Source organism: Pseudorca crassidens, chromosome 7, assembly GCF_039906515.1.
Source record: "Pseudorca crassidens isolate mPseCra1 chromosome 7, mPseCra1.hap1, whole genome shotgun sequence".
NCBI lineage: Eukaryota > Metazoa > Chordata > Mammalia > Artiodactyla > Delphinidae > Pseudorca > Pseudorca crassidens.
This window is the reverse complement of record NC_090302.1, coordinates 103,005,540-103,033,438: the sequence shown is the minus strand read 5'-3', so window position 1 is coordinate 103,033,438 and position 27,899 is coordinate 103,005,540. Positions and strand designations below refer to the sequence as shown.

The 27,899-nt window shown below is 42.6% G+C and overlaps 1 protein-coding gene across 3 annotated transcripts in view; it reads right to left on the bottom strand.

Annotated features, from left to right (window-relative positions):
- Nucleotides 1–27,899, bottom strand: part of DOCK5 (dedicator of cytokinesis 5) — a 212,028-nt gene that overhangs the window by 143,086 nt on the left and 41,043 nt on the right. For all 3 annotated transcript variants that reach the window (XM_067745180.1, XM_067745179.1, XM_067745181.1), the window contains exon 2: nt 8,381–8,464. In XM_067745180.1, the coding sequence (XP_067601281.1) occupies nt 8,381–8,464 (84 nt within the window). The remainder of the gene's footprint in view (nt 1–8,380; nt 8,465–27,899) is intronic.

Sequence of the window (27,899 nt, the reverse complement as noted above, 5' to 3'; positions counted from 1 at the left end):
ATTGAATATAGTCTCCTGTGCTCTACAGTAGGACCTTGTTGTTTATCCATTCTATATATAATAGTCTGCATCTGCTAACCCCAAACTCCCAATCCTTCCTCTCCCCCCACTCCCCTCCCCCTTGGCAACCACAAGTCTGTTCTCTGTATTTGTGAGTCTCTTTTTGTTTTGTAGATATGTTCATTTGTGTCGTATTTTAGATTCCACATATAAGTGATATCCTATGGTATTTGTCTTGAATTTCTGATTTACTTCACTTCGTACGATAACATCTAGGTCCATCCATATTGCTGCAAGTGGCATTATTTCATTCTTTTTTATGGCTGAGTAGTATTCCATACTATATATGTACCACGTCTTCTTTATCCATTCATCTGTCAATGGACATTTAGGTTGCTTCCGTGCCTTGGCTACTGTAAATAGTGCTGCTATGAACATAAGGGTGTGTGTATCCCTCTGAATTATAGTTTTGTCCGGATATATGCCCAGGAGTGGAATTGCCGGATCATATGGTAATTCTATTTTTAGTTTTTTGAGGAACCTCCATACTGTTTTCCATAGTGGCTGCCCCAATTTACGTTCCCACTAACAGTGTAGGAGGGTTCCCTTTTCCAATGGAGGGTTCTTAATACCACATCTCAGAAAGATGCCTATTAAACCTCTTCTTGGAAAAAACTCCTCAAATACACTCTCTTCTTTTTTACGCCTCTGTTAGAAAGTTTTGTCAGCTATGGAGCTAAAATTTAGTGCCATGTAACTCTACCTACCCATCATAATACTGCCCTCTGGGCTTACTCAAAAAAGCTTGCTTTATTAAAGATGAGACTCAAAACGTGTATAGCCCAAGTCATAATCCATGTCTATATCTTTTCCTATCATAAGGTAGTGGATTTCTTGATTAAGGTGCATTTCAAAACTGGCCTCGTTCCACACAGAAGAAATATATATGTTGGGGACCTCCTGTATACAGACAAATGCTCCTTTTTATTTCAACTTTTCAGGATCGCCTGTTTCGTCTGGTTCCAATACAATCATTTGTGTTCTCCTCTGGGTCTTTAACAAATTACACTGAAATAATATAAAACTTTATGCCGTACCTGCCTCTTCAGAGCTTGGAACGCCTTTGAGACATTATCTCATTTTGTTATTTCCAACAGGAGCCAACTGTGTTATGTTTACCCCCAGAAATCACTGTTAACACCAGCCACCCTCTCTCTTAAGCTTGTGACTGGTTTACGGAGCTGAAAATGAGTTAAATAATGTATATGAATCAAAGGTAGGAAACCAGTACCCATTGGTGGAACAACAAACCCCAAGCCTGAAATCACCTGTGACTGGAATTTGGATAATTAAAGGCGAGGAGAGCTTCATGGCAGCAGGGATGCTGAAACCTTACTTTTCAAGTCACTTTCATTTAATCGCTTTCAATTCAAAGAGTGATCCGATTTTAGACGAAATGACCATGACACAAAGAGAGTTCAAATGTCTTGCCCACGGAGAGTTACCCTAGATAAGATAGGGACAAAGCCATGCAAACTAAAGTGGTCCTTCTCCTTTCACTCTCCATCACCTTCATCTGCCTCTGGTCTATATAACACCATCCTTTTCTCCCCATAGCACTTACAAGTATCTGAACGTTTTTGTTCACGTATTTTGTTCACTTGTTTTGTCTATCTCTTGAATGAAAACCCTGTGAGAGGGGAAACCTTGCCATTTTGTCACTCAGGTGACCTCAATGCCTAGAACATCTCTTGTGGTCAATAAATGTAGTTGGCACAGAAGAGCATAATACTTGCTCAGCGAGTCCTGTTGAATGAATAAATGACCCCAACTGGAATCTCCCCCAGGTATCAGTGCTTTTTCAGTCATGCCCATGGATCTGGGGTGGGAAAGAACACTCAGACGGAGAACAGCTGTCTCACTGCCAACTCTTTTCTGGTTAAAGAAGCAAAGGCATGGCAGTGACTACAGGCAGGCCGGTGCCAAAGCAGAAGAAAGGCAAGGACACTTGTTTTACTCCTTGAGGATTTCTGTTCCCTGAAAAAGTTTCTGAAGGCAAACAATTATTGGTGGTCTATTAAAAAGGAGCAATATACAGCTTGTCAGTCAATTCTACTCCCTTCCCTTATTTTTAGTAACGAATGACGTTCAGGGGCAGGGTTACAGAGAGGAACGGTGATAAGGGATGAGGAATGATTACTCTCTCATGTGGACTGTGGTCTCCTGTTTTGGAGCCAAATCTCAAGCAATCAGTCTGGCAGTTCCCCAAAAGGTTAAACACAGAGTTACTATATGATCCAGCAATTCCACTCCTAAGGATACACCCAAGAGAAATGAAAACATATATCCACACAAAAACTTGTCGTTCATGGCAGCAGCATTATTCATAATAACTAAAAATTGTAGACAATCCAAATGTCCATCAACTGATGAACAGATGAATACAATGTGAACCATGCCTACAATGAATATTTTTTAGCAATAGAAAGATATGAGGTACTGACACATGCTACAACATGGATGGGCCCCCAAAAGATCATTTTAAGTAGAAGACAGTCACAAAGGACCACACATTACATGATTCCACTTACGTGAAATGTCTAGAATAGGCAGACCTACAGAGACAGAAATTAGGTTGGTGGCTGCCTGGAGCTGGGGGGTAAAAACCACTTATGGGTAGAGGGTTTCTTTTGGGGATAATGAAAATGTTCTGTAAGTAGATAGTGATATGGTTGCCCTACTTTGTGAACAGAGTACTTTGTAAATAATTATTGAATTGTATACTTTAAATGGGTCAACTGGATGGTATTTGAGATCTATCTCAATAAAGCCGTTATTGGAAAAAGCAGCTCACGTGGTAACCAAGTCCATCGTGTGGTCTGTACAGGGCAGGGCAATGCTGGCATCTCATAGAAGGAGAAAAGCAGCCCTGCCCTGTACTATCGGGAGTTCTGTGGAGGTGGCCCCGTCCCCCTTACCCTCCACACTACCTTGCTTTGCTCCCACAGGCTTGCCCTGGTCTCCCATTTATCTTCACTCATACAACAGGCTTGCTGAGCACCTACTGTATACTGGGAGCCATGCTAGGCACGGGCCCTGCCGATGAAGGAGGAGCAGGCCTTCAAGAAGCTACCACTTTTGGAATCATTCATTCAACCACAGGGCGGAAAACAGCAAAAGGAGAGTCCTAAGTGGTATTCTGTTGTGGGCAGAAAAGAATTTTTCAAGTCCAGGTCCCAGAAAGGTGAACTCATGTCCACACCAGAAGAGCCCACCCAGGTCTGGTACGCAAATATCTCAAAGGCAGGGTGTGTGGCGGGGTGGGACCCCTGGAGTCAGCACTGACAGGAAGCTGAAAGACACAACCCCCGCATCGCACGCCAGGGCCATGAAATGGTGCCCGTGCCACCCTTCAATTCCATCTGGCAGTAATGTGGGTGTTTCCACTTTGTTTATTTTTCTAAAGGAAAGAGGAGATGGGGGAGGAGGGCTTGAACACAAGTTATTACTCAGCATTTCCATCATGTTTAATGTCTGCAAAGCCCTTCTGCCCTCACTGCGTCCTGAACTGCCTTGAATAATCAAGAAACTTGAGAACCCAGCCAAGAACTCAAAGTACTTAGCAGATAGAAGTACCTATCACTGCGTCTGGCAATGCACGCACCATTAAAAAAATTAATCCCATAAGATAAACACTAGTTTAAACCTTAAGCCAGTATAATCATCTCTGTAAAGCTGACCTGCCACTTGGCAGTTAATGAAGTGAATAAGCTCATACTCTAAATCTCCCCATTCACACCCTGACACAGGTCCACTTTTACAGAACGGCCGCTGACATCCTTTTCTAATTTTATTACTCATTTATTCGTTCATTCATTCATTTATTTACTTTCAGCCACGCCTTGCAGCGTGTGGGATCTTAGTTCCTGACCTGGGATCAAACCCGTGCCCCCTGCCTTGGAAGCATGGAATCCTAACCACTGGACCACCAGGGAAGTCCCTGACATCCTTCTTTGAAATGAAAGAATTCTATGGCTGGCCCCCAAGCATTTTATGGTAACAATTAACAAGAAAATTGGCTTCTTGCTGTCAGGACCTACAGCACCTGGATCATCATAGTCTAGATGCAGCAGTGATCAAGTAACAGTGTTTTGTATGAACTGGGCCAGCACTTCTGGCAAGTGTACCGCTGTGTAAGTTGTAATATATTAGGTGCACCATGGCTTTTGGACTCAAGCTCCGGAAGGTATTTGAAACAGACGTGTTTGTGTGTTTACATTTATATTCAACCAAGCTTGGTGACCACGTTAGCTTGGTTCATAGGAGTGCTACTTTTAGGAATGCTCATTGGTCGACTGGGAGATTGCTCAGTAAAGTAAAAATAATAAGCACACTTAAAATTACCATTAATATGAATCATGTGAGGACAAAGTATTTCAATCAACTATTTCAAGAAACATTGGGGTCACATAAAAATGAAAAAAAAACTTTGAAAATGTATTTAAAAGGTATCATCGGGCTTCCCTGGTGGCGCAGTGGTTGAGAGTCCGCCTGCCGATGGCAGGGGACACGGGTTCGTGTCCCAGTCCGGGAAGATCCCACATGCCGCGGAGCGGCTGGGCCCGTGACCCATGGCTGCTGAGCCTGTGCGTCCGGAGCCTGTGCTCCGCACCGGGAGAGGCCACAACGGTGAGAGGCCCGTGTACCGCAAAAAAAAAAAAAAAAAAAAAAAAAGGTATCATCTACTTGACTTCAGATCAACTCTGTGCTCTTCCCTCCCACACTCTGCAGGTCAATCAGAAAAGCCTGACAATACAACACACACACACACACACACACACACACACACACACACACACACACGAGCTAACATGGTATAGTAAAGAATTACCACATCTAGATGTGAAAAAGAACAAACTCAGAAAGATGAGGCCAGCACTGGGGGCTGCTTTCCTCTTGGGGCATCTGCTGAATTAAGAAAAGATTCCTGAGCGGCTAAGCAGCATTTCTGACGGCCTTGTGGGGTCAGGAAAGCCCTGGCACTGCCAGTGAATTGGCTGCAATTTCAGACAAAAAAGACTAAGGAAAAAAGCCTTACTGCAGATGAAGATAATGATAAAAAGTTTTACAAACAGGAATTAAAAGTTGGAATTGTTTAATATAACAATTCTAAAATTGTATGCACCTAAAAACAGTTCTGAGAATACAGAAAGCAAAAAAGTGACATCACTGTAAACTGACGCAAACTGCAATCATGGGGGAAGGTTTAACACAGTTCTCTCAGCAACAGAAAAAGCAGAAAGAAGGTTAGCATATGGCAAATTTGAAAAAAAAAAGTGACAAAATCACAATCTAATTGTCATCTATAGAACTTTGCACCCAGTAATCGTAAAATATACATTCTTTTCAAGCCCATGGAAACTGAACATGTGCCTTTTACCGGTATAATGGAAAATGTGTGTCCATAAAGACTAGGTAGAGTAGATTAATTTGGCCCAGACAAAGCCGTATGACCTAGTAAGGCTTGAAGAGACTATGGTTTCAATATGTAAAGGAGTTCAAGAAGATAAGAAGGACTTCCCCGGTGTGCAGTGGTTAAGAATCTGCCTGCCAATGCAGGGGACACGGGTTCGAGCCCTGGTCCAGGAAGATCCCACATGCCACGGAGCAACTAAGTCCGTGCGCCACAACTACTGAGCCTGAGCCCTAGAACCCGCGAGCCACAACTACTGAAGCCCACACACCTGCAACCGTGCTCCTCAACAAAAGAAGCCACCACAATGAGAAGCCCACACACTGCAACAGTAGCCCCTGCTCGCTGCAGCTAGAGAAAGCCTGTGCACAGCAACGAAGACCCAATGAGCCAAAAATAAATAAATAAATAAATAAAATTTATATTAAAAAAAAAGAAGATAAAGTAGATTATCCCTAGTGTCTTGGTGATGCCATGGAATCAATGTTTGGCTGGACCTAAGATGGTGAGAATAAAAATGGAAGAGAGGGGCTTCCCTGGTGGTGGAGTGGTTAAGAATCCGCCTGCCAATGCAGTGGACACGGGTTCGAGCCCTGGTCCGGGAAGATCCCACATGCCGCGGAGCAACTAAGCCCGTGTGCCACAACTACTGAGCCTGCGCTCTACAGCCCGCGAGCCACAACTACTGAGCCCGTGAGCCACAACTACTGAAGCCCACACACCTAGAGCCTGTGCTCCACAACAAGTGAAGCCACTGCAATGAGAAGCCTGCGCACTGCAACAAAGAGTAGCCCCCACTTGCCACAACTAGAGAAAGCCTGCACACAGCAACGAAGACCCAACGCAGCCAAAAATAAAATAAATAAATAAATTTATTTATTTTTTTAAAAAAATAGAAGAGAAGGAATAGAGTGGGAAGCATCCACACAGCCCTCCCTCCCTTCCCCTGCCCCTGGAAGCTGCACGAAGACACTCTGAAGTGCGTGAAGGGGAGAAGGATGATGCAAACCACCAGCCCTCTGCCTAAAACTAAAGGGAGGAAGAGTAAAAACTGAGCCTTCTGTGCAATGCGGCAGACGGCTTAGCTTTCCTATGGCCGAGCCCTACTTCCTTTCCTTCGGACCTCCCATCTCCTCCTCCCCATCCTGTGTCTGTCTGCCTCGCCCTTGGAAGCCGCACTAGGTTCTAGATGACCACCCTTGCCATGCCATCATCAGAACCATTTACATGGGGGGGGGGGGCAGACCCTGCAAATCCAGAGTTCTTGTCCTAACAAGCCTTACCCTATGAGAAAAATCTGCCTAGCTTCCCACCTCATGCCTGCCCCAATCTTCAGAGAGAATCAATGGACCCTCAATGTTCTTTGCTTTGATCCTCAATGTTAGGGGCCTCGAGACATGTTTGTTGTACTCTGGGCATTTGGATTAGAAATGTGGATACGTGGATGAGTCCCGTTAGGATTTAGAGAGCTTGAGCTGGAGCGAGAAGCCTGGGGGGTGGGGGTGGGGGTGCAGACATGACCTGTGCTCTTCAGATGACCCGGGAGCCCTGGGCAACTGTCCAACAACCCACTTACAGGTTAACTGGGACCCCCTCCCCAGCCCGACCTAGTTGCAGGAAATATACTCGTAGGCTTTCCAGACCTAGAGTCGTCCGGACCTAATTCTCTGAAGGAATCTCAGCAACACCAGTAAGCCTCTCCCTCATTTCTCCCCGAGGCTGGGAACATTTAGTGCTGAGAAGAAAGAGCCACTTCAGCAGCTGGGCTTCCTTCAAGCTCCCACCAGACCAGAGGCACGCATGTCTCCTCTGGAGCCAGGGCTGCGTCAGGCCCTTCTGCATCCGGTCACATTTTTTTTTGAATTTTTATCCGTTTATTTAGTTATTTTATCTGAGAGAATTTTACAAAGAAATAAATGTTTTTGCCTTTTAGAATGTGAGTTGAATTCTATGCTTTTCCTATTTATTTTCAGTACTTATGAAGAGATAGCATCTTTCATGTATTAAGGTCTTGCTTCAGGAGAAGCCGCTGGAAATCAGCAGTGCTTCATCTCATGTGGCTCTGTCACTAGTTGTATGATGTGAGGCACCTTATTTACTCTGAACATCAGTTTTCTCAACTACGTTAAAAAAGTGAGCATGGGGCTTCCCCGGTGGCGCAGTGGTTGAGAGTCCGCCTGCCGATGCAGGGGACACGGGTTCGTGCCCCGGTCCGGGAAGATCCCACATGCCGCGGAGCGGCTGGGCCCGTGAGCCATGGCCGCTGAACCTGCGCGTCCGGAGCCTGTACTCCGCAACGGGAGCGGCCACAACTGTGAGAGGCCCGCGTACCGCAAACAAAAACAAAAACAAAAACACAAACACAAAAGTGAGCATGGGTTAACTTGTGTAATTTTTAAGAGTTCTATATTTTTGAAAGTCAATAATACATATTTTTTAATTAGAAAAAAACCCTTGCCCTGTCACCCTTAGAGGATTGCCGTAAGAATTAAATGGATGGCATACATATAACAGCACTGAAACCTCACAAAATGCAGAGTCACAGATTTTGGTTTTAGTTGTTTTAGCTACACGGCACAGCACGCAGGATCTTAGTTCCCCAACCAGGGATCGAACCCACGCCCCCTGCAGTGGAAGCGCGGAGTCTTAACCACTGGAGCACCAGGGAATTCCCCAGAGTCACATATTTTGATGCTGGCCTCTGGGCATGTCTGCGCTCATGCACTCAGCTGGCTGTTTTGAAAACACCCACAGTCCAAAACTGTATACCCTAAGCACTTCCTGGATTTTTACTAGCATCACTTCAGTTGTAAAGCACGTTGATATCTGCTCTAAGTGCCTTATGAATAAGTAACTTCTACTGTTTGGGCCTTGCTCCGTGTCTGGCAGAAGGCCATCCAGACTTACCCTCATACATCTCCAGGATGTGAACCGTGTCTCCAACCTGCAAGGACAGCTCCACATCTTGAGAGGCATTGTAGTTATAGATCGCTGGAAAGGAGAAATAAAAGAGGGACATGATGGCATCAGTGGCAGTTCAAATACAAGTCACCAAACACATTAAAAATAATAATAATAATACGAGTCACCAAAGAGCACATTCAGTGGTTAGTGAACCACTCCTCTAACAAATAACCCTCTCTTTAATCATTTCAGGTGAATCCCCCACTGGAAAGCAGAGGGCATCCTCCTGGACTCCCATTACTGGTATGTTACAGTCATACTTCCATCCAACAAATATTGGTTGGTTGCCTACCATGTACCACATACTGTGCTAGAGACTGGAGACAGAGTGTTGAAACACACAGATGTGGTCCCTGTACCAGGGATGTTTAATAGTTTAGTACGGGAAGAGATATAGTAAATATATTATTACAGAAACAACTCCTTAATTAAAATGGTGATAAGAGTTATCAGCCTATAACACCACTGAGCTTATGATCTCTAGAGCATAGGGCGAGCCGTCTCCTGGCTTCCCTGACACAGTAACAGGCAGCCAACGGACCACGTGTGAGTCCCACCTACCCCCCAGTAATAGACTAACACTGGGTGGCTGCCTCACCCCAGCTCTAGGTACCCTGGGGAAATGGGGTGTCCCCAAGGTGACCTCCATCACCACAGTCCTTAGGACTGGCAATGACTGGACCACAATCATACAAAACAGTAGACGAACTCTTATAACTCCAAAAGAAGAAGGCAATCCCATTTTAAGACAGGTAAGAGCTCTGAAGAGACATTTTACGGAGAATCATATATGATGACTAATAAGCACCAGAAAAGACGTCCAACAACCATTAGTCATCAGGGAAATGCAAACTAAAACCGCAACGAGATACAACTTCTCACCCACCAGAATGGCTATTAATTTTTAAAAGGCAGACTTGGCAGGAATGTGGAGAAACTGGAACCCTCATGCATCGCTAGTAGGAACATAAAATGACACAACCTCTTCGGAAAACAGTTTGGTAGTTTCTTAAAAAGTTAAACATAAATGTACGTGCAGCCCAGCAATTCCGCGCCCAGTTATCTACAAAGAGAAATGGAAACGTGCTGACACAGAAACTTCATGTGAATATCCATAGCTGTTGTGGTAGGCAGGATAATAGCCCCCAAAAGATATCCACGTCCGATTTCGGCACCTGTGAATGTTTCCTCAGGCGGCAAAAAGTGTGAGTTAGTTAAGGATACGGAGAGGAGGTTAATCTGGAAATTCAGGGTGTGGTCCAAACACAGTCACACGTATCCAGATGACAGAGAGACAGAGGGAGTTTTGAGTCTCACAGAAGAGAAGGCAACATGAGGATGGAGGCAGAGGTGGAAGTAACATGACCTCAGGTCAAGGACTGGCACCACCACTAGCAGCTAGAAAAGACAAAGGACGGAATCTCCCCTAGAGCCTCTAGAAGGAGCACAGCCGGTCAACACCTTGATTTTAGACCTCTGGCCTTCAGAGCTACGAGAGAATAAAATCCTCCTGTTTAGGCCACCAAGTTTGTGGTAATTTGCTAGGACAGCCACCAGAAACCAATATAGCAGCATTATTCACAACAGCTGAAAACTGGAAACAATTCATCCACTGAAGAATGCGTGGAGAAGTAAAATAGGGTGTGTCCACACAATGGAATATCAGTCAGCAATAAAAAGGAATGAAATACGAACACATGCCACAACACGGATGCTTCAAAGACATTATGTGAAATGAAAGTCCCGTGCACAACACATACGTTAGGCTTCCATTTCCTTGTAACGTCCAGAAGAGGCAAGTCTATCAGCGACATAGGGCAGCTGATTGTTTCGTGGGTTGGGGGTGGGAATAGCGACAGAGCACAACAGGCACCAGGAAGCTTTACAGAGAGATGGAAACATCCTAAAACTGGACTGGATTGTAGTGATGGTCATATAACACTGCACATTTACTAAAAATCAATGAACTGTATGCTTACAGTGGGTGGATTTTATGGTATATAAGTTAGACTTCGATGAAGCTTTTTTTTTTTTTTTTTTTTTGCGTTACCCGGGCCTCTCACTGTTGTGGCCTCTCCCATTGCGGAGCACAGGCTCCGGATGCGCAGGCTCAGCGGCCATGGCTCACGGGCCCAGCCGCTCCGCGGCATGTGGGATCCTCCCGGACCGGGGCACGAACCCGTGTCCCCTGCATCGGCAGGCGGACTCTCAACCACTGTGCCACCAGGGAAGCCCTTTTTTTTTTTTTAAGGTAGATTTATTTCTTGCCCTCTCTCATGATGAGTGAGCTGCATCCTTTCAGGGAAAAAGAACCACCTTAGAGATTCGGTTCTAACCACTGACCTGACCATCCAAGGAACCCACGACGTTCCCCCTCTCTGCAGCTCTTATGAGCACATGAGGCTGGTCACTCAATCCATCAAACCATCTGCCAGATGCCACAAGGGTCATTAAGAAGGGAAGAAAGGTATCCAATCCAACCATGGTACCTACTGCTCTTTCCTGAGCCTGCGATGCCCTGAGATCAGCAGGCTGACTGCAGGCTCATCACAGTCAATCTATCCCAGAACAGAAGGAGCAGACCTCTAGCCCCATGTTCTTCAAGTGGCCTCTCTTTTTGAAGAGAATCACCCAAATATGTGTTCTTCTGTAGTCTTGGCACAGAAGTCTGGACAGATGATACTGGAACTGGCTGACTACTGAGCTTGGGGACTATAATACGAATTCAGAATAAGATCAGGCATTCAGAAGGAGTTAGTTCCTGGTTCCTAGACTTCTTCGTGGGCCACGAGGCCACAGCTACTGATCCACTGAGGTTCACTTCCTCCGTCTAACCGCTACTTGATTCAAATGTTTTGCCCACTAGGTATACTGCTGGGTCTCCATACAAAATGTAGATCTCACATCCCTGAATCCCTCGAGCCCCCCATTCACTGCCTCCCCCCAAACTGGTTCCTCCCACTGGCCCCGCCAGCAGATGGAATCAGGAAGTAGAGAGCTTGCTGTGTCACAGTGCGTTGTGTAATCACCGAGCTTCACCTCTTCCTCGCCCTTAGTCACCAGGAAAGTAAGCAGAACTCTCAAAGGCAGCACCTGACACTGTAGCTCCAAGCTACAAACACCTACCAAGGACTGCTGTAAACACACACACACACACACACACACACACACACACACACACACACACAGACTATTATGTTTCCTTAAATCCTAGATTCCAGAGCCTGACAATCAAAGTGCTCCCGAAATTATCCTGGCCTTCATTCTCCACCTTTGTCTCCATCATCTAACGAATTCCACCCTCTGCTCCAGTCAGGACTCATAACCTCCCCTAAATCCTGTGCTCAGCTCACGGTTTACCTCTGCCTGGAACGACAGCTCATCTGTTTCTTCCTCACACTGTAAAGCTCACATTCACGATGCAGTTCGACAAACGATTCCTGACTCCCTATCACCCTGCAAGGATCTCTTTTTTTCCTCCGATGTCCCACAATTTTTCCTTTAACACGGTCTGGGCTTTAAATCACAGATAATCTTGTGTTATCATCTGCCAGCGATCAGAAGGTAAACCCTTCATGAATGGGGACCCGGTTACACATTACTTTGTGCCTTTCACATTCCAAGGCACTGGATGCGGCCCAAAGAAGGTGCTCAGGGCACAAGAGTGGCCTTTATAAAACCCACCAATCGATTCAGTTATTCACCACTTCTTCCACAAACTGCAAGGTAATTCTGCTTCCCTCAGAAGCAGCAGGTGTGGTTTCCCACCACTCATGAAAGGGATTATCCAATCACCTCTCTGGCCTCTCTTTTGCTAATTACACGAGAGAATCTGCCTTTCCAACCCAAGCCTTCAAAGAGCTTCACATGGGAAACACACTCTTCAGCAATGCCTTTCGCTGGAGTGACAAGTCACCAGTTAGAGGGCATTTGTACTCCCCGTTGCATGCGTTTGGGCAGAAGTACTAACAAGATTTCCAGTCACTTACAATGTCATCTATTTACGCCAACGATGCACTTTAGAACCACGCCTTCTCCATCTCCCTCCTTAATCCACTTCATTTCCGTTGTAGTTTATGATTTCACTTCCATATGGAATATAGTAACTGTATGGAGTGGGTGCCAATTACCATATTATTTAATGAGGAAACTGAGACTCAGAAGGGGTGAGCACCTTGCCCCGAGGAGCCCAGCTTTACCAGCAGCAGAGCTGTTACTGACGCCGTCCTGTGAAGACCCATTCATCCCATTTTACCAGGCTGGTCCACGATGCCAAAGGGATGCCCTGGAAGAGCCCGGCAGCAAAGAAAAGAACCTGATAGCGTCTCAGTACGTTGTCTGCCTTAGAATTCTCTCATTAAACGAGACCCCAACTTCCCCAAACACTCTTTATCACACTGGGTTGGCCAAAAAGTTCGTTCTGTTAGTGAATACATCGTTCAATGAAGTTCTTGGTGAAAATGAAAAACGTCTTTTATTTTTACTTAAAACCAAACAAACTTTCTGGCCACCCCAATACAGGTTGGTGATCATGTTGTCTGCTCTCGTCTTGCGCTATTTCAAAAACAGGCTTACAACTCGCGCGCTCAGTGGATCATGTTTTCTCCCTAGAATGTGAATAACTGTTACAGAGGAAGACAGAGAAAGGAGAAGTAAAGGAAACCCTTTGGGTTAAACAAAGCAGACTCAGTTCTATCAGTTACACATGCATGACCTTGGATGAGTTCGTCTGGGCCTCAGTTTCCCATCTGTAAACAAGGCATGGACCAGATGGCTCTAAGGGACCCTATGGCTCCAACAGCCTCTGATTCACGAGGTTATGATAAGAGGCAAGAGAAACAAGCTGTGTCGTTTCGAATCAGCAGGCACCACCGCAATGTCTTGTTTTGTCTGAGGAAATTAACCAAGAGAAGGGAGTCAGTCTCTGTGTACGAACCGCCCTGCTGGCTGCTACGTGCAAGGTTGGGAAAGACAAGCTGCTGGAATTCTGCCCCAAGCAGCTTGCTGTTTATATGGCAAAAGTACAATTTTGCAGAGCCAACTAGATAAGACAGTATGTCTACAAAGGTAAGTAGCTTGCATTTTACCAATCTTTGATTTGGCCTGGCCTTGTCTTTCAAACCAGACTTTCATGAGAGAGGAAAAAAGAGAAGAAATGTGAGGTCTTAGCATCATGCAACAAGAAACCAGCAGAATAAGAAGTGTCTCTGATAGGCCCCAATACGAGGATTGATTCTGACAATGAAAAGTCGATGGGCTGCTAGTAGTTCACCTTTCTGATAAATCAGGCTTTTTCATGAATCCTCAAATGACAACCCCCTGAAGAATTAACTAAAACACGACGTTTTCTATTAGGCGTTTGGTAGCGTCTATGAAAGAAAGATACAGCAAACACAGAACGAGGTCCTGACTTGGGTTGTCTGCTATTCAGAATGTTATCAGGAGGATCACACTTCCTCTTTCTCAATATCATCTTGACCTGCCTACTTTCAGCCATTAGAACTATTAAGACTAAAAAGGCACATGTGCCTTTATCTTCACCCTGGGGTCAATGCAGTAATGTCTTAGAAGGCCAAGTGGACTTTTTCTTTCGCTCTTTAATTCCAGTCTACTACAAGGATGAGACAACAATCAGATTCAACAGGAAGTATGACCCCAGGAGTTTTAAAAAAATGTGGTTTTATGCTGACCATTCCAATTAGGCTCCAGACTGGTCATCCAAGTCAGGGGCTGTCAGATGAGAACAACAGCTTCTACTTGTCACCAACAGTACTCCACAGGAGCAGCTCTTACAGGATTCTTAACTTCGTTTTCTAGACCTTTAGGAGAATTTAATGACCAGTTAGGAGATTTAATGACCGGGTCATTGGTTATTCTTTAGAAATCTCTATTTTAAGGATTATATCTATTTGTGGCTAGAACAGATAAATGTATCTTTAATGAGAGATATTTCACAGATATAAACTCAACTATGGTTTATTTATTTCCTCACTGGTACCAAAGGATTACCTCCAAGCCATCTCATTTAAATTAGTATGAAATTAAATTTACGTGAAACATGTAAAGCTAAAACAAGGCAACTCAAAATTGCAGAACAGAAAGTCTTTGTTCTGCAAACACCAGGAGTTTCCCCACAGTTTGTCTACGTAAGAAATGGAGGTACCAGTATATTCTTCCAAAGAGGAGAATGTAGCAGAGCCTCTAGGAAGATGACAAGCCCTGGTAGACACAGGGTAAATGGCAGTCACCTTCCCTTTCCCCCTTTCTTGCCCTGTCTGGCTTCCCACTTCGGGCATGGAGGCAGGCACGTCCTCAAAGATGGACACAACTGCCCTCCCCAACAGGACAGTGGAAGTCATTCAATGAAAACTGGGGATCAGGAAGGTCTGTACAGGTAACAGAACAAGCTAGCCTCAACAGTCCTAACAAGGTAAAGTTGGACAACGAAGGGCAAATGTCCTTAAGGACGGCAAATGCATTTAATTGCAGGCAGCTAAGTACAAAGCGCCCCTTAGAAACAGCACGAGAATCGGGGAATAGTTCAGTATTTTAATCATTTTCTTGCTGCCCCTTCCAAGCATTTCTGCAGTGATTCAACTGAGGAGTCAGGGTGTTATTCAGAATACCAAGGATGCCTCAATCCTGGACTCACTATAGCACTCTCAATCTGGGTGTAACACTGAAAGTGCACATTCTAATGTGACCATGCTTATACTTCTACTAAGCTTCTATGCTTTTCAACTGAGCTCTTTCTTGTTAAGGAAAAGTAAAAGAGAAAAAAATCAGAGGGCAACTATGGCAGGCTTTTAATGAGGAAGTAAAAAAATGAACTTACTAACAAGTCCAGAACACCTTCCCCTAATCAAATAAGGTATTATTATCAGGTTCTTCTCGGTATGCATTCTTATTAAATAAAAATGAGACAGAGCTAAGATAAAAATGGTCAGATCTAAGACTGGGCTGAGTTTGCGGCATCTACCTTATGGACAGAAATCATAATTGAGGAATAGAGAATCTAAAAATAAAAGCCAGGACTTCCCTGGTGGTCCAGTGGTTAAGCATCCACGCTCCCACTGCAGGAGGCTCAGGTTCGATCCCTGGTCGGGGAACTAAGATCCCACATGTGGTGGCGAGGCCAAAACAAAAAAGAAAAGGAAAGATAAAAGCCACCAATTATTGCAGACTCTAGAGCAAGCACTTTGAAATGACAGTCAAAAATGTTAGTGATGATTTTCTCCATATGTACATGAAATTTGAGACAAAGCACAGATAAACTGAGAAAATGAATGATCCCCTACCAGGCTGGAAAACCCATTAATTTAGTATCACCAATCTGAAAATGCAAATACAAAGGCAGCAGCTTTTATGTCTGTCTCCACAGGGCCTGTCCCAGAACAAGCTCAGCTGGTCGCCCTTAGCCTCCGGGGCGCGTTCAGGAGGGTCTTCGAACAGCTTCTCCCGTATTATGTACACCAGAGTCCCGTCCTACTGAAAGCACCATGAGAAAACAGAATGTGTACATGTGGCTGGGAGCGAAGGGCGAATCAGAAAAGCAGAGAACTGAGGAGAAGGCCAGACACTGAAGAGATCTGGGAAACCTCCCTGTCTCATAAATGAAGAAATGGAAGCCCGGTGTGTACCAGACCAAGGTGACACCAAATTACAGTCAGGCTACTGAAGGTACTTTCTGCAGCTTGGCCAAAAACCTACCATTGCGGACTCTCAGGAAAGGCATTGAATATTTTGGGCTTCAGTTTCCTTATCAATAAAGTGACATTTGCAACCTGGTATTTTGCCTACCTCAGGGTTACTGTAAGAATAAAATAAAAAGAAACATAAAAACGAGTAAGTATTGGTAATGTCTCTGGAAGGTTCTTCACCATAACAGAAAAAAGAAGTATGAAATCAAAAAGATACATAACTCTGGGCTAATCGATTTGCATTGGAAATTCAGTATGAATTTGGAATATTTTTCTCTCTATTCAACTTAAAAATACGTATTCATTTAGACTTGTGGCCAAAGTGGACCACAGGGATCAGGGATCAGATGAACTATCATCTTGAACATCTAAAAAATGGACAAAAATATGACAGTGGTTTTCAGACACTGACCAGCATACAACACAGGAGGGTGATGCCTGAGAGAAGGGAAGCAGATGAGGGAAATCTTCAGTTGCATCTCCAGGCAAAAGTGCAGGGAGGAGAAGCTGAAACACAGCCCAGGAATCACCCTAAGGTGAGGGAAGAGAGTTGAGAATTCAGGGAAGTCAAGGTGACTATAACATACAGAGCAGAGAATCAGAGAGGTGAGGGCTGCCTAAGTTTCCCTACTAGCTTAAGCTGATTACTGATCAGCCCATGCGTGTGAAGAAAATTCCCGAGGGCGAGGAAAAGAACCACTGGGAAAGAAAAGGAGGAGCTATTCCCAAGCCTCACACAGAGCTGGGAACAGTTCACATTCTCCACAACCAGAGCCAAGAAACCTTACGGTATGTGGCCACTGGTTTGGGTACTCAGAAGAGTATTGCCTTGGTAATGCAACCAAACTGGCCCCAGACTACAGGCTGTGCTGATCCCACCTAATAAAGATCAAATGCAAACCTGGAGAGAATGAAAGTCTCCTCATAATTCAACTCCATCCCAGAACAAGGCTCAAACTCCCAACATGATAAAATTTACGTCTGACATTCAGTTCATGATTATAAGACATGCAAGGAAGAAGGAAAATAATCACCTATAGTTAGGAGAAAAAGCAATCAATAGAAAAAGACCCAGAAATGACGCAGATCAGGCAACAGAAAAAGTCCCAGTTAACTGAAAAGTATTCAAATCATACAAAGCATGTTCTTTGACTACAACGGGATTAAATTAAAAATCAATAACAGAAAGACCTTTAGAAAATCCCAAGATATTTGGAAACTAAACACCACACCTCTAAACAGCTCCAGGACCATTAAAAAAAATCAATGTAATCCACCACATTGAGATAAAAAGAGTGAAAAAATATGATCATCTCTATAGATGCAGAAAAGGCATTTGATAAAATCTGATACTCACTGATGATAAAAAGTGTCAGCAAATTATGAATATCTTTAATTTGATAAAAAGCATACACGATGCACCTATAGCAAACATACTGAACTGTCAAATATTAAATATGCTTCCCTAATACTGGGAACATGGCAAGGATATCTGCTCTGTATTCTACATTTTAATGTGGTTGTAACTAGTGCTATGATGCAAGAAAAAGAAATTAAAAGCTTACTAATTGGAAAGAATGTCATAAAGCTGTGTTTATTAGCAAATGATTTGGTCATCTATACAGAAAATTTTAAGGCATTTACAAAAGTTATTAGAACTAATGAGTGAGGTTAAGGAGGTTTTAGGCCCCAATTTTGGTCAATATACAAAAGAAAAAAAAGTCCACTGTATTTCTCTATACTATAACAAGCAAGCTGAAATCGCTGGATTATGATGTAAAGTGCATTTCTTCCTCTAGATTTCAGGTCAAACAATTTGAAAACCAGTGCCCCAGAGAAACTCTTGCACAAGTGTACCAAGAAATATATATAAGAATGTTCATAGTAGCAGTGTTTGTAGTAGCAAAAACTGGAACCAACCCAATGTCCATTGAAAGGAAAATGGGGAAATAGTTATGTTATATTCAAATATAGAATACCGCAGGGAAAATGAATACATTCTTTGCACATACACCACTAACAAAATGTTGGGCAAATTTTTTAAAACTACAGGAGCGATATACACAGATACTTTTAGATAAAATTTAAAATCTTGGAAAACTAAATGAATTAGGTTTTTAAAATATGCATATATATGTGGTAAAACTATAGGAAAAAATTAAGAAAATAAAATACACTCATTTCAGAATACTTTTACTTCCAGGGTGGGGCTCTGGTGTCCGACTATTAGGGAGAAGCATGAGTGTGGGTCTAATATACAGTGAACTTTTTTTTGCAATTCATTAGATGGGGATACATGGGGGGGTTTTGTTAGTTTGTTTTTATATAAGTGTTGCAAATATTCTTTTATGAGTTCAACATTTCATATATCAGTGGTTCACAAATTGTTAAAACACAAGATTGCTGGGCCTCATCTTTAGTTTCTGAGTCAGAAGGTTAGGAATGGGGCCCCAGAATTTGCATTTGAACACGTTCCCAGGTAGGAATGACACTGCTGGTTCAGTTCAACGTTTCAAGAACCTCTGCATTACATATGAGCCTCACACAAACCAGCGAAGAAGAAAGAGTGAACATGGGCCTCATTTTACAGATTTAAAAAAGTAATCTCTGAGCGATTAAGGGGTCGACCGGATTACACTACTGCTAATCATACCAGCTCTGGTCTCAGACTACCTGTGTCCAAACACTGGCTCTGTATTTACTGATTCTCATTGGAGGTAATTTAAATTCTTGATGCCCCAATTTCCTAACCTGTAAAATGGGTACAATTATAGCAATTCACATACAGGGTTCTTGTGAGCATTAAAGGATTATAAAGGTAAAGCACTTAAATTTGTTCCTGGTACATAGTAAATCCTGGGTAAACGTTAACTAACTTTAATACCACTACGTTAATTAAGTGGTAGAGTGAGACTTAAATCTAGGTATTCATATTCATTTTCAATCACTGTCAACACAAATGCCTTTTGGTACCACAAAACAACACTGGTGAGTTCCACAAAACCTATCTTTAAAAAAATTTTTTTAGAAACCTTTAAAACTGGATGACTTTAATGGAAATTCTAGATCCCACTGCTCTTTCCACTTACAAGAAAACTAAGAACCCAAGACCATACAGCTAGTTAGATTCAGTCTGGGATGAGCAAGCTGGAATAGCTTTTTCCAAAGGCCACATAACTAGTCTTTATAATAAATGTCACCCTGTATTGAATTGTACTTCTAACGTAAACAATGAAAACAATGGAGGATTAAAAAACAAATGATCAATTACCATTTCTGGAATGAATGAATGAATCAAATAAGCAAGCAAGCCTCAGGCCTATGAACCTGAGGAACTAGGTTTCTGACTTGTTTACCTTCTTAATATATTTATTTTAGCAACCAAATAAAAATGTATTTACGCAATACAATTAGCTGGAGTCAATTCAATGCAAAGATATGGAAATGTCCTTTCAATCTCATTTCTTCCTCTAGTCTCTAGAAAAGTAAATACAATATTTCTATGGCTTAATTTAAGAACAAATGAAAAATCTAAATTTGATTGTGTATCACCATAATCACTTTACATTTAAAAAAATTCACCAGAATTCCACTTTTTTTTCACATACATTCGAAAATAATCAAAAAGTAGCATGCAAATTCAAAACACCTCTTGAGTTATCCCCAAAGCATTAAAATATTTTAGGCATGAATGTTCATAAAAAGAAAGTATTGCTCATAAAATAGAACAACCTAACTTACAGCACAATCTAAATGTTAATAGCATAATAACATTTTTCCAACCAGAAATCTAGCCTTGCTTGTTTTCTGGCATTTAAAAATAGAAATCAGGGACTTCTCTGGCGGTCCAGTGGTTAAAACTCCATGCTTCCACTACAGGGGGCGCAGGTTTGATCCCTGGTCAAGGAACTAAGATCCTGCATGCCACATGCGGTGCAGCCAAAAAATAAAAATAAATAAAAAATAAAACTAGAAATCACGCTAAAGCTAGTGAAAAACATATTTCCTGGTCTTCCACACTAGTACATTATACTTTATTTCAGTATAACCAATTAATCAATAAGCCGTGACCTACAGTACAGTACAGATAAGGAGTAAAAACAAAGAGAGATGATTGGTGACTTTGCTCTTTTGAGTCACTTAGGCTTGACACCCATAGAGCCATCTTACACTTGCTGCTCTCCGTTTCCAGTCCTACAGTTTTAGTCTTTCCTTCACGATCTAGAACTCAGATGACTACCTTTGGACCTTAACTGATCACCCTGCCTGCAGTCTCTCCTCTTGTGCAAAACAGGATGTTAAAAACCACAGGCCCAAAATGGCGTCACTTGTGCTAAAGCCCAAGATATGAAACCTAGATTTAATACCTAACACCAAAAATGTAATCTTAATCAACCAATCTGGAATTTTCTGGTCAGCACCAATGAGGTCATCTGACAAGTGCACCCTATCCATCCTCCAGAGGAAGAAGAGGCAATCCACATGGTAAAACCCTTACTGTTCTCATCATCCCACAAAAGAAATCCTGGCCTAAAAAATAATCCTTTCTTTCCTTTTGCTAGTAGCTCCCTTGCCCTACCCTTCTTCCTATAAAAACCTTCCATTTCACACAACCTTTTAGAGCACCCTTCTAGTTGCTAGGTGGGATGCTGCAGGATTCATGAATCACCGAATAAAGCCAATTCGATCTTAAATTTACTTGGTTAGATTCTGTTTTTCAACAGGGACAGATAATAATAATTACATCATAGGGTTACTGTGGAGATTGAATAATAAAACTCTTACCAGGGGAAGAACTAGCTATTACTGATATTATAACATTACTTTGTATAATTGTGCCACTCTAATACTTTTTAACACTACTTATAACATCTTATTCCCCAGTTCAAAAATCTTCTGAGAGTTTTCTATTTTCTACTGATGCACGTGATTTAAGAACTTTTGAAGCTCAGTTCTATCTGAGTCTTCTTCTGTAATCCCCTTGCTTGAATGGCCCTCTCTACTTTACTCCATTGGACCAAATCCTATCCATAAATTAAGTTTACAAAAGGCCAATTCAACCGCAAGCTCATCCCCAATTATCCCAGCCTTCCATGGTTTCACCTTTTCAGAGATTATACACCTCAACCTATTCTGCATAATTTAAAGCTTAACCAACTCAACCTAGTGTGTGACGGGACCTGCCCAGGTCCGTCCTGGGGCTCCATGCAAAGAGGAGCCCCACAACCAGAGGCTGACATCACGCATGGCCCCCTGTAACCATGGTGATACAGAACCAAACTTGGGTCTGCTCGCCTGCTGCTCAGCAGAGCCAATCTACTGACACTGGGTTCTGGTGAAGGAAAGTGCAGCCTTTACTGCAGGTACCAAGCAAGGAGAACAGGTAGCTCATGCTCAAAAGTTCCAAACTCCCAGATGTGTTTCAGGGAAGGGCTTTTGAAAGCAATATTTGGGGTGAGGGTTACAGGGGGCATGACTTTCTTCTGATTGGCGGGTGGTGAGGTAACTGGGTGGTGTTTCAAGAATCTTAATCCTCAGTCTTCCGGTTCCAGCCACTCTGGGACCTCTGTGCTTGTGGTGAGCACACAGTCACCATCCTCCACCAGGGTGGGGGTCTTAGTTTCTGCAGAAAAAGATATGTGTCCAATTGTTTTGTATATCCCTTGAGGAGGAATTAGAACTCTGTTTTTTCACTGAACTATTGTTTCTTGACTGCTTTTCCTCTGTTTCTGCGTTCCCTTACTTCCTTAACTAGGAACTGCTTGAGTCTCTGCTCTTTGGAACTCAGGGAAGGCCTAGGAGATGAAAGCCTTTTTCTACAAACAAAACCAGGGGACACAGAGGAGCGTCTGTACCTGGGAAGGCCCCACAGGGTCCTGCTCAGTTTCAAATCCCCCTTTTCTTTGATACTCTGCAATCCTGAGGGGAACAGGGGGCAGGACAGGAAAGCAAATAAAGTTCTGGAGAGAAAGGTTAATCATAAACTCAGTAGGGGAACTCAATTTTAGGGGGACTCAGTTTCAATGGGCTTCTTGGTACAGGCCTTCCTGAGACGACTGCTCAACAGCGACAAAAGAGGACTTGTGTTGGTTAGTCTCTACTTCCCTAAATTATAAGACTTCATTAAATCCCTTCATTAAATCTCCTCAAAAGGGAGCCAAGAGCATTCCTGGCAGCATCCCTCCGTCAGGTCCTGTCTGAACACCACGGTAGACGAATCTTTGTTTTTTCTCCTTATTTATACTATGCTCTGATACTGTGAAAAATTTCCTCTGTAGCAGATGGTGGGCTGGGGAAGTAATTTGGAGTGTGGTGTGTGTGAATAGAATACGTGATATATGAAAATGTGCCGAACCGGGGGGTGGGGGGGTGGGGGTAAGGTTGGCAAAGCTCCCTAACAAATAGGGCTGATTCGAGGTTGCCTCTATCCTGATAGTTCTTTGGCCCTTTCAAGAAATTTCAGGAAGGGAAAATTTAGTTGCCTAAACTTGGCGCCATATTTTCCCTCTCAAGTCTCCGTCATTTAATGGAAAGTTTAACAATATTGTTGTTGTTACAAATAGTTGCATCTCATTTTTATCATCTTACTTTGTGCTTTCTATTTTCTTTGTTTTGTTTTATCTCTTGCTCTGTGGACTCTGCTTTCCTTTTCCCCCTTCTGGCAATATAATAAGGTAATTCTCTGTACAGATAGAGAGGTTTTAACTGTATTTGTCAAAAACTGGAAACAACCCAAATGTCCTTCAACAAGAGAATGAAGAAACAAGCTGTGTTACATCTGTACACTGGAATTCTCCTCAGCAGTGAAAAGGAACAACTACTGTTACAACGTGATGAATCTCACGTGCGTTATATCAAGTGAAAGAAGCCAGACTCAATAGGGTACATACATACTGTATGATTCCATTTATAGAACATTCTGGAAAAGGTGAAAGGTACAGGGGAGGAACACAGACCAGTGGTTGCCAAGTGCTGGGGTTGAAAAGGGAGCTGACTACAAAGGAGCCCAGGAAAACTTTTGCAGGTGATAAAAGTATTGTACATTTTGGTTGTGGTGATAGTTGCACAGCTAAATGAGTTTGTCAAAATTCACAGATTTATGCACTAAAATTATACCTTAATTAGGTATAATTAAATTATACTTTAATTTTTTTCATTTTAGTAAGAAAAACAAAAAAGTCCACTCTACTCGTGATTACTTTGACACTTAAAAAAAAAAACCTCTTGAACCTACACTTAATTACCAATACCTATATTTTCTTTTTTTTTTTTTTGAGGTACGCGGGCCTCTCACTGTTGGGGCGTCTCCTGTTGCGGAGCACAGGCTCCGGACGCGCAGGCTCAGCGGCCATGGCCCACGGGCCCAGCCGCTCCGCGGCATGTGGGATCTTCCCGGACCGGGGCACGAACCCGTGTCCCCTGCATCAGCAGGGGGACTCTCAACCACTACGCCACCAGGGAAGCCCTATCAATACCTTTAATTAAACATCAATCAACTGACCTAAGAGAAAATCAATCACTATATCCTCAGACTCCTCCTCAAACTGCTTCCTAGTTTTTGTTCGTACAACCTGGTCGTTTCACTGCATAATTTTATAGTTAATCAATAATTTTTATAGTATTTATCTGCTTTTTCAAAAATTACTGGTGCATGCTATTTTGCAGCTATATTTAAAATAATTAGCTTATGTAGTCATGTCTAATTGGTTTCTGATTTATCGCTAATCTTTTTACAGCATTACTTCCTTATTTCTGCATTATTTAGACGGATCTTTAGGTTGTCTAGAGTAAAATGCTTCTGTTCCCTGCCCCCCCACAGATTCATATGTTGAAATCCTAACCCCCAAAGGTGATGGTATTGGTAGATGAGGCTTTGGGGGATGATTAGGTGATGAGCATGGAGCACTCATGATGAGATTAGTGCTGTTATAAAAAAGACCCTACAGAGCCACCAACCTCTTCTATGCGAGCATCCAGGGATAAATCTGAGACCTGGAAGAGGTCTCACCCAACCAAGCTGACACCCTAATCTCACATTTCCAGCCTCCAGAACCGTGAGAAATAAAATTCTGGTGGTTATAAACCAACAAGTCTGTGATATTTTGTTACAGCAGCCTGAATGGACGAAGACAATCTCCAAGTAACTTAAGTTGAGCATATGTGTGGCACTCTTTCTTCGCTCTTGCATATGCAAATCTTTTCTTTTCTTTTTTTTGGCCATGCAGCCCAGCTTGCGAGATCTCAGTTCCCCAGCCAGGGACTGAACTTGGACCACGGCAGTGAAAACACCAAGCCCTACCCTCTGGACCACCAGGGAACTCCGCAGCCTCAGCAAGTTTTTGTTGCCTTCAAGTTCAGCTGAGTTTAGAATTATTGGATCAAATTTTTTGTTGTTGTTCAAAAGATTAGAGGATACAAGACTCAAGGAAATAGAAACATATGGTGTTCCTATAATGAAAATTTAATAGATCTCAGTAAAAATGTCAATGCTCTACGTAAAACATATACTCAATTAAATTCTAATTAAAATCCCAATGGATGTTTAAAGAGTTTGATACAGAAACAAATAAGTTCAATTGGAAGAATAAATGGTGAAAAAAATTTAAAATATTTTGAAAATGAAGAATTACCACAAGGAGACTTGCCCCAACACATTTAAAAATTACCCTAGGGACTTCCCTGGTTGCACAGTGGTTAAAAATCTGCCTGCCAATGCAGGGAACATGGGTTTGAGCTCCGGCCAGGGAAGATCCCACATGCCGCAGAGCAACTAAGCCCACGAACCACAACTACTGAGCCCGTGTACCGCAACTACTGAAGCCCACGTGCCTAGAGCCTGTGCTCCACAACAAGAGAAGCCACCGCAATGAGAAGCCCGCGCACCACAGCAAAGTGTAGCCGCTGCTTGCCACAACTAGAGAAAGCCCGCACATAGCAACTGAAGACCAAACACAGCCAAAAATAAAATAAAATAAATTTATTCTTTTTAAAAAAGTGATTAAAAATTACCCTAAAGCTTCAGTAATGAAACCAAGGTGACTGTTTGGAATAGACAGGTAAGTTGAACACAATTTTATTTATTATTTTATTTTTTAATTTTTGGCCGCTCTTGCATGGCTTGTGGGATTTCCCTGATCAGGGATCAAACCTGTGCCACCTGCAGTTGAAGTGCAGAGTCCTAACCACTGGACCTCCAGGGAAATCCCTGAACACAATTTTAAAAACCAATATAGACCTGAATACAGGAAAGTAGTAAATGATAAAATTGGCATTCAAATAAAATGGAATAGAAATAATTTATTTAAGAAATGTCAAAATAATTGCTTTGTGCAGGAGGCATAACCCTCCCATATGTCAGATGATACTACAAAGCTACAGTAATCAAAACAGTGTGGTATTGGCACAAAAACAGACATATGGATCAATGGAACAGAATAGAGAGCCCAGAAATAAACCCACACACCTACGGTCAATTAATTTTCAACAAAGAAGGCAAGAATATACAATACAGAAAAGACAGTCTCTTCAGCAGTGGTGTTGGGAAAGTTTGACAGCCACATGTAAATCAATGAAGTTAGAACACACCCTCACAGCACACACAAAAATGAACTCAAAATGGCTTAAAGACTTAAACACAAGAGATGACACTATAAAACTCCCAAAAGATATCACAGGCATAACATTCTCTGATATAAATCGTACCAATATTTCCTTAGGTCAGTCTCCCAAGGCAATAGAAATAAAAACAAAAATAAACAAATGGCACCTAATCAAACTTATAAGCTTTTGAACAGCAAAGGAAACCATAAACAAAACAAAAAGACAATCTATGGAATGGGAGAATATATTTGCTAATAATGCAACCAACAAGGGCTTAATTTCCAAAATTTACAAACAGCTCACACAACTCAATAAGAGAAAAACAAACTCAATCAAAAAATAGGCAAAAGACATAAATAGACATTTCTCCAAAGAAGAAATACAGATGGCCAATAGCACATGAAAAGATGCTCAATATAACAAATTATTAGAGAAATGCAAATCAAAACTACAATGAGGTACCACCTTACACTGGTCAGAACAGCCAACATTAAAAAGTCTACAGATAACAGACGGAGAGGGTGTGGAGAAAAGGGAACTCTCCTACACTGTTGGTGGGAGTGTAAATTGCCACTATGGAGAACAGTATGGAGGTTCCTCAAAAAACTAAAAATACAATTACCATATGATCCAGCAATTCCACTCCTGGGCATATATCCAGAAAAAAACTATAATTCAAAAATATACATGCACCCCTATATTCATAGCAGCACTATTCATAATAGCCAAGACATGGAAGCAACTTAAATGTCCATCGACAGAGGAATGGACGAAGAAGATGTAGTACATATATACAATGAAGTACTACTTAGCCATTAAAAAAGAACAAAATAATGTTCCTTTGCAACATGGATGCAACTAGAGATTATCATACTAAGTGAAGTAAGTCAGAAAGAGAAAGACGAATACCATATGATATCACTTATATGTGGTATCTAAAATATGACACAAATGAACCTATTTACAAAACAGAAACAGATTCACGGACATAGAGAACAGACTTCTGGTTGCCAACGGGGACGGGGGGGGGGGGTGGGAGAGGGATGGAATGGGAGGTTGGGTTTAGCAGATGTAAGCTATCATATATAAAATGGATAGGGCTTCCCTGGTGGCACAGTAGTTGAGAGTCCGCCTGCCGATGCAGGGGGCGCAGATTTGTGCCCCGGTCCAGGAGGATCCCACGTGCCGCGGAGCTGCTGGGCCCGTGAGCCATGGCCGCTGGGCCTGCGCGTCCGGAGCCTGTGCTCCGCAACGGGAGGGGCCGCACCAGTGAGAGGCCCACACACCGCAAAAAAAAAAAAAAAAAAAAAAAGATAAACAACAAGGTCCTACTGTATAGCACAAGGAACTATATTCAATATCCCATGATAAACCATAATGGAAAAGAACATTAAAAAAGAATGTATATATAACTGAATCACTTTGCTATAGAGCAGAAATTAACACAACATTGTAAATCAACTATACTTTGATAAAAAAACAAATGCTTTGCTGGGTAGACAAAACATGGGATGTTCCCTCACACCATATATGAAAACAAATTTTAGATGGATTAACGTAAAACATAAAATCACAAAAGTACTCAAGGAAAAATACAAGACAATATATTTACAACTTCGGAAAAAGAAAGGCCTTTCTTAGACTGCAAAGACTGCAGGTTTGATTGGATAAAAATTACAACTCCCATAGGGCAAAAACCCATAAATGACATGGAAAATGACTCACATACAGGAAGAAAATTTACAATATATTTATATGATCATAGCAATAGATGCTGAAAAAGCATTTGACAAAATCAAACACCCATTCATGATAAAAATTCTGGGTAATCTAGGAACAGAGGGGAACTTCCTCTATTTGATAAAGAATAGCTACAAAAATCCTACAGCTGGACTTCCCTCGTGGCGCAGTGGTTAAGAATCCGCCTGCCGGGCTTCCCTGGTGGCGCAGTGGTTGAGAGTTCGCCTGCCGATGCAGGGCACACGGGTTCGTGCCCCGGTCTGGGAGGATTTTACATGCCGCGGCGCGGCTGGGCCTGTGAGCCGTGGCCGCTGGGCCTGCGCGTCCGGAGCCTGTGGTCCGCAGTGGGAGAGACCACAGCAGTGAGAGGCCTGTGTACCGCAAAAAAAAAAAAAAAAAAAAAAAAGAATCCGCCTGCCAAT